This window comes from Leucopleurus acutus (assembly GCF_964270905.1).
Source record: "Leucopleurus acutus genome assembly, chromosome: 12".
NCBI classification, from domain to species: Eukaryota; Metazoa; Chordata; class Mammalia; order Artiodactyla; family Delphinidae; genus Leucopleurus; species Leucopleurus acutus.
In genome coordinates this window covers 33,319,740-33,326,412 of record NC_139154.1, presented here as the reverse complement: position 1 = coordinate 33,326,412, position 6,673 = coordinate 33,319,740, and the positions used below count along the sequence as shown (strand labels likewise).

The 6,673-nt window shown below is 50.2% G+C and overlaps 1 protein-coding gene across 1 annotated transcript; it reads right to left on the bottom strand.

The window, feature by feature from the left end:
• Nucleotides 1–3,756: 3,756 nt before the first annotated feature.
• ID2 (inhibitor of DNA binding 2) lies at nt 3,757–5,501 on the bottom strand. The gene is made up of 3 exons (XM_082852312.1): nt 5,020–5,501; nt 4,640–4,703; nt 3,757–3,872 (listed from the first exon to the last, which is right to left on the bottom strand). The coding sequence occupies exons 1-2, from the start codon at nt 5,365–5,367 to the stop codon at nt 4,647–4,649; spliced, it is 405 nt and encodes a 134-aa protein (XP_082708438.1). The 5' UTR covers nt 5,368–5,501; the 3' UTR covers nt 3,757–3,872; nt 4,640–4,646.
• Between the last annotated feature and the right edge of the window lie 1,172 nt (nt 5,502–6,673).

Here is a 6,673-nt window from a genome sequence, read left to right as displayed (position 1 = left end):
TGGGTGGTCCCGGAGCTGTGTGCCCACACTGTGGAGAGCGAGCCCCATAAATAATGATCCTTGAATTTTTTAAAAGCTCCACGGTCTAGCTCTTTATTAACAAGAATGCTATTTCCTAGTAAATTCAGAAGCCCCTTCTCCATTCCAGTAAAACACTGGGCTGAGTTGCTCTGTCCACTGACTGTTGTGTGCCCTTGTTCACTCAGATCACATATGAGTCCAGTTTCTGTAGGATGGAGAGACCACATGTCTGCCCAGCCCTGAGGATTTATCCATGGCTTTGAGGACTAAAAGTAAATGCAATCTGACCCACACATTTATTGTTTGAAGTCAGCGTGACCTTGATTCCAAAATTAGGCAAGGACTGCATAAGATACCACAGCTCAATTTCATTCTCAAAAATTCCAAGTAAAATATTGCCTAACAGAACCCAACAGTGTCTATAAAAAGTAGTAATACATCATGTTCAGGTAGGATTTAGTGCAGAAATGTAAAGGTAGTTACCATCAGAAAAATTAGTGTCATACATTAGAGAAATTATATCAATAAATACAGTAAAACTACTCTACCAAATTCACCCCCAAATTATGATTTAAAATTCTCAAAAAAACCCTGTAACAATTGAAGAGTTCTTCCTAAAACTGATAAAGACTATATATTACAGCAAAATCCTAGAGCCAGGTCACACATAACAGAGTTTGACCTGTTCTCATTAAGGTCTGGAATAAGACAAGGATGCCCACTCTCACTCACCCCTATTTCTTTAACACAACATTGGAGGTCCTGGCTAAGGTTATCAAGCAATTCAGAAACAATAAAATTAAACAAAAACTTAAGGAAAGAGAAGGGAAAACGTTCTGGCTTTCATTGGACTTCACATTTCTTTTTTCTGCACAATCTGGTTATAACCTCTTTGAGGCCCGGGATCATGTCTGATACTTTTATTAAAATCCAGGACAGTACCTACTGCAGAGTTGGTGGTAGATACTGGTTTGTAAAAGGGGATCGTATCCAAGTTATGAAGTAGTAAAGATGAAATAAGAGTCCCATGTGGAAACGACTGTACACATGCTAGAGAAATAGGCTTTCATGACATCATCATTCATTTTCAAAAGCTTGTGTCTCCCCGGTGATTTCTCCCCTAACTCTCCAGCTGATTAACTCGGGTTCCAACCCCCAAGCCCCGGGCCCCCTAGACCTCGCTCGCGAACTGCCTTCCTCGCGCCAGCCAGCAGGTGGCGCTCGGCCTCCACCGGCCGGACCCCGAAGGGCCGCCCGGGCTCCGCCGCGAAAAGTCCCCTCCGAAGGGTGCCACTTTCCCTTGACGCTGCTGCTACTCTAGGTCGTCGTCCAAAACTTGCAAACGGTCCCCCGCTCCCAGTGACAGTGCAGCTGTCGAAAGGCCCCGCCCCGGCCACACAGCTTCCCCCGCAAAGCCAGGGAGCCCGTGCACGAGACCCTCCGCCGGGGTCAGATCCCCTCGCCATCTGAGCCGACCACGAGAGGGTCACCGGGGCTGGGGGCAACCCGGGGCTGGCGTCTGCGCAGTCCCCCCGCCTCCCCGCCCAGAGGAAAGGACGGGGGTGGGCAGCGACCTGTCCTCCCTCCTCCCGCCCTTGCCCCACCCGGGTGCAGCCCCACGCAGCGTGGCCTGTCGTGCAGGGCGCCGGAGGGGCTGACGACAGGTGGACGGACGTCAGGCGACAGGCCTGAAGGGAGGCGTGGGTCGGGTGACAGGCTGCGCCCAGGTGCCACAGCCAGAACCCGCTTCCCTGGGGGTATGATTATCAACAACAACGACGGCCCTGGTACTGTGCCCGGATCAAAGGACGGGCCCACCTGCGGACTAGCATGATGTCCACGACGGGGATGACGGGCAGGGCGCGGGTGATGTCCAGAGCTGCCCTGGCCGGCTGCAGGGCGCCAGCCCAAGAGGAAGGAGGCTCCAGGGCCGGGACCGCTGCCGAGGATGCGGGAACGTGGCAGGGTTCGAGCTAAGATCCCCAGGCTGCCTCTCTCCCCATCCTCCACCCCTACCCGGCGCTCACTGCTCACTGGTGATAGATTCAGTGTCAGGGCCGGAAACACCGCAGCCGCCAGGTCAGACTCGGTGGCGCCACCCAGCACCTGCTCGGCTGGGCCTGAGAAAGTGGCCACAGGTGAGACACCTATCCTCGCCCGCCTGTCCTCCAGCTTCCTTCTCCAGTTCCAGTCCTCCCGGGGACCGGGCTTCCAGAACCCGCCCCCTCCCCTCACACCCCTGCGGAAGTGTCTTCCAATTTGAGAATATAAATATACGTACACATATAAATTTTAAACACGTATCTATACTAACTATATATTTTAAAGCCGGGTCCAAAGGTTGCCACGTGAGGGCTGCGGTGGAAACAGCCGGCTGATACTCTGTCCTCGCCTGGGCAGGCAGTGCGGCGGCGCAGTCAAGGGTGAAGGGCGGTTTAATAGCCACCTGTCTTGGAACGTGGGCCCCGTCCTTCTCGGCACAGGGGCAGCGCGCAGAGGCTGGAGCTCAGGGCCGGTTACAGTGGAATTCCCAGGGCAAAGGGTCATAAGGAGACAGGGGCACTGAGGGGTTTCTTTTTGCCCTTCCTCTAAATCTTAAAATCATGTTCTGAATTCTATAGAGTCTTTTGTCTTCTGATTCACAGCAGTTTCATTTACTCCAGAAGTGTCTTGACATCTACAGACACGTAGGCCTCCAGAGTCCACATTTATTTGAATGGTCTACCTCTCAGGAGTCACCACTACAGCAATTCCTTGGTTTGAAACCCAACCCCAAAGCAGAGAACTAATTTTTCCTTGACGGACTTAGAGAAACTTCTGGGTTTATAAACTTCCCAGCCCCTGTCAGCTCTCCTAAAAAGCAGCAGCGGCCCTTTGCCCCTAAGCAATAGCCCTGACCACACATCCGATAAGGCATTTCTCAGCACACAGGTTTCCAACACTTAGGGGGTGATAGAAGGGATGAAGGAGGAGGGGTTAAATAAAATGGCGCGATAGAGACAGAAAGAGAATCTTAAAAATCATTCAGAGTCAGGTATTGACTTCAGACATGTTTATTATAATCTTATACAGTCTACATAAATTTGAACTTGTATTTATTTGGGTTCAGTTATATAACATAGCATAATAAAAATCAAAGCACTGGTCCTCTGAAATAAAGCAGGCAATCACCATTCAATAAACACACTTGATTTATTTTGTATAAAAGGGTTAAGTTTACAACTAAACTTTTATAAAAAGTTTAGCATGAATAAGTACATCATTACACTTTGTATGCAGAAATATACATTTCTGCCACTGTACAAGAAAACTCTAATTAAAGAGTTCACAAGGTTTCACTCAATATATATATATTTATATATAAACATATACACAGCATTCAGTAGGCTTGCGTCAAAAAGGTAATTTCTGACCGAAAGACTTCATTTAAGTAACTGAATACTGGATCCTTCTGGAATTCACGCTCCACCTTTGAAAAAAGGCAAAGTCTGCTTAAATTGGGCAATTCCTTGTGATTTTAACGTTTTCGCTCCCCATGGTGGGAATAGTATATAAAGAAAACCTTCCAACTGCAGAAAGGGCATTTAAAAGTCTTTTTCATAAATAACTAATATCACAGTCCATGTCAGAAAACACCCTGGGGAAGGTGATCATTCTTAGTTTTCAGTCCATGTCAGAAAACACCCTGGGGAAGTTGATCATTCTTAGTTTTCCTTCCATTTTTAAAAAAGGTCCCTTTGACTTGTTCTCCTTGGGAAAGGGTTGAAAAGTGAGTTCAGCGCCTTAAAAGAGCCTGTGGAGTTGTTGTTGTTATTGTGCAAAGGAAACAAAAAGTCAGCGCCTGCAAAAGACTGGGAGAGAAGGGGGTGTTAGGAGATTTTAACCTAAGGGCAGAGGCGGCAGACTGGTGCCAGGAGGAAGCCGCAGTCTGAACACTTAACCAAACACTCAAACGTTGGGCAAACCCCGGCGTCCAGATGCAACACACACTCGGCCTGGACAGCGCAAATTCAACATTAAAATAGCAGAGACTCGGGGGAAAAGCTTCCCAACGCCATCTCTTATTTGGATCTCCAACGGCAGTGCTCACAGGCGCCAGTCTGCTTCTTGTAACAATTATTTGATTGAAAACAGCCCTTTCGTTAACAGATAGGGAAGTCGGAATCCCACATCACAGGGTCTGAGGCACAGGGCAGCAATGCTCGGGTTAGCTGAATCCCAGAGGGCTGCAGTTTTTGGGAAGGAGGATCCCTGTGGAATTTGCGGCGATAAGATTAATTATATGGAGGTTAGTACCTCATAGTACCAGAGCGATAGCAGAAAACACCCGGAGTATGTTACATGCCCACAGAAGCCAGTACACATTTGTCTCCACCACCTTCCGAGTAAGTTACTGGCATCATTTTTTTTTTAAAGGTAAATGTCGTGGGATTTTGAGTAACAGGAGCTAGAGGCCCCCTCATGTCTAGAGTACGTGTAAACAATGTACTACGTGGAATACAACGAAGTACACATTCATTTACCAAGCCAAATTTTTACAGATACGCCAGTACACACGCGCGCGCGCGCACACACACTCCAAGCGCCAGTTCAACGCGAGGCGCAAGCGAACACTCACCATTTATTCAGCCACAGAGCGCTTTGCTGTCATTTGACATTAACTCAGAAGGGAATTCAGAAGCCTGCGGAAAAGGAGATAAGAGGCACAACGTTAGACAATCTTAAGGAGAAAGGGCCTTTTTTAAAAGAGCAAGTTCCATTAAACACGTTAATACTACATTCAGACTCAAAGACAGATGCATTAACAGGTCAGAACTTACCAGTAATTTCACGCACGACTCAATCTACACCATATTTGTAAATAATAATAATAAAGTTATTAGCTCATCTGTAAGTCACCGACTACGGCCGGCCGTCTGGACAATGGCTCTGCCAGGGGCAGCCCAGGCATCGCTGGGGGTGCGCGGCAGCGAGTGTGGCATCGGGAGCAGGTCTTACCTGAAAGGACAGGATGCTGATGTCCGTGTTTAGGGTGGTCAGCGGCGTCCTGGACGCCTGGCTCTGCCCGGGCCGCTGGTGGTGCAGGCTGACAATAGTGGGGTGCGAGTCCAGGGCGATCTGCAGGTCCAAGATGTAGTCGATGACGTGCTGCAGGATTTCCATCTTGCTCACCTTCTTGTTCTGGGGGATGCTGGGCACCAGCTCCTTGAGCTTGGAGTAGCAGTCGTTCATGTTATACAGCAGGCTCATCGGGTCGTCCACCGGGGTTTTGCTCCGGGAGATGCCCAGGCTGTGGTCCGAAAGGCTGTTTTTCCTAACGGACCTCACTGGACTGAAGGCTTTCATGCTGATCGCGGGGAATGAGAGACCGGGAGGAGGGAGCGGGCTGCCCCGGAGCTCAGTCCGCCGCCGCCGCCGCCGTCGCCGTCGTCGCCGCCGCCGCCGCCGCCGCCGCCGTCTGCGGAGCTACCTGCCCTCGGCACCGGGCTCGGCTCAGAACGAAGCTGAGAGCCCGGCCCGGCGGCTTTTATTAGGGCTCACCGGGGCAACACGATCCGGCTTCCCTGCGTCCCCATTGGTGGAAGTCAGCGTGTCCATCAGGCCTGACGGGCTCCCTCATTGGCGGACGCAGGCGCGAGGCGAGCGCTTGGTCCTTCCGCGTTCCCAGCCAATCCCCGCGGGGTGGGCGGGGCGGGCGCGAGCCCAGCTCGGGTGGTAAATAGAGTACAGTAAGCGCCGGGCCGGAGGAGAGTGCAGGGGAGCGGAGGGGAGCGGAGGGGAGCACAGGAGAGGGGGAGGACAGGGGAGGAGAGGAGCGGAGAAAAGGGAGAAGGCGGTCGCGGACAGAGTGGGGGAGGGGGAGACGGAGACCCCGGGAATCTAAATGTGCATCTTAATTCTACTCCCAATGGCTAGGCAGGACCCTCCCCGTAAGGTGTCCCCCGACGAAGCCTCTACACCTCGGAGCTCTCAGCATCCCTAAAATCACAGCGACACAGGCTAGGTCTGCACAGCAGGGCAAAGTCACCACCGTTCCCTGCGCCTCACGGAATGTCATCAAGATAGAAAGCATTTCTGAAGAAAGTGAAAACGCAAATAAGTTTGCCATCGACAAGTGACTTTTGTAGAGTGAGTTCGGTCTCTTAAGATAAGGAAAAGCTTTGTAAAAAACAAAACCAAAAACACCCACGCGCGCATTCAGCGACAGGTTTAGTGTGGGATCGTGCAACCCGGAGTGACGCAGGAGGCATTATTGTAAACTCTGTAAAATGAGTACTTATTGGAAACCATGCTGATCGCTAAGGAGCTCTGAGAGGCAAGACTCTGGGTTCCTTTTGTAGAGCTGGGAAGGCTATTATAATGATCCTAGTAATCGGAAATCATTAGGAAAACTTGTATACTGAAGCTGTATTTATATACGCTGCCCTTGAGAGGCTGCTGATCTGTGTTCTGCAATGTAGGTGGCACAGTAAGGTGATTAATTATGCACAAATCGTGATTTCTGGTGTCACATTCCAGCGCCTGCTGTATTTTTAAATTTTTGCATAGGTAGGTGGCCCCAGCCATTGGTCAATATCTTCACACTATTTAAGAAAAAAAATCTGTCAGGTACCAGGTTGGGAATATTTTCAGCACTAGGACTGGAAGCAGC

Coding starts and splice junctions, on each gene's coding strand:
- ID2 (XM_082852312.1), bottom strand. CDS start 5,367: ATGAAAGCCTTCAGTCCAGTGAGGTCCGTTAGGAAAAACAGCCTTTCG. Junction 4,704..5,019: donor TCAGCATCCTGTCCTTTCAG/GTAAGACCTGCT, acceptor CCTTTTCCGCAG/GCTTCTGAATTCCCTTCTGA.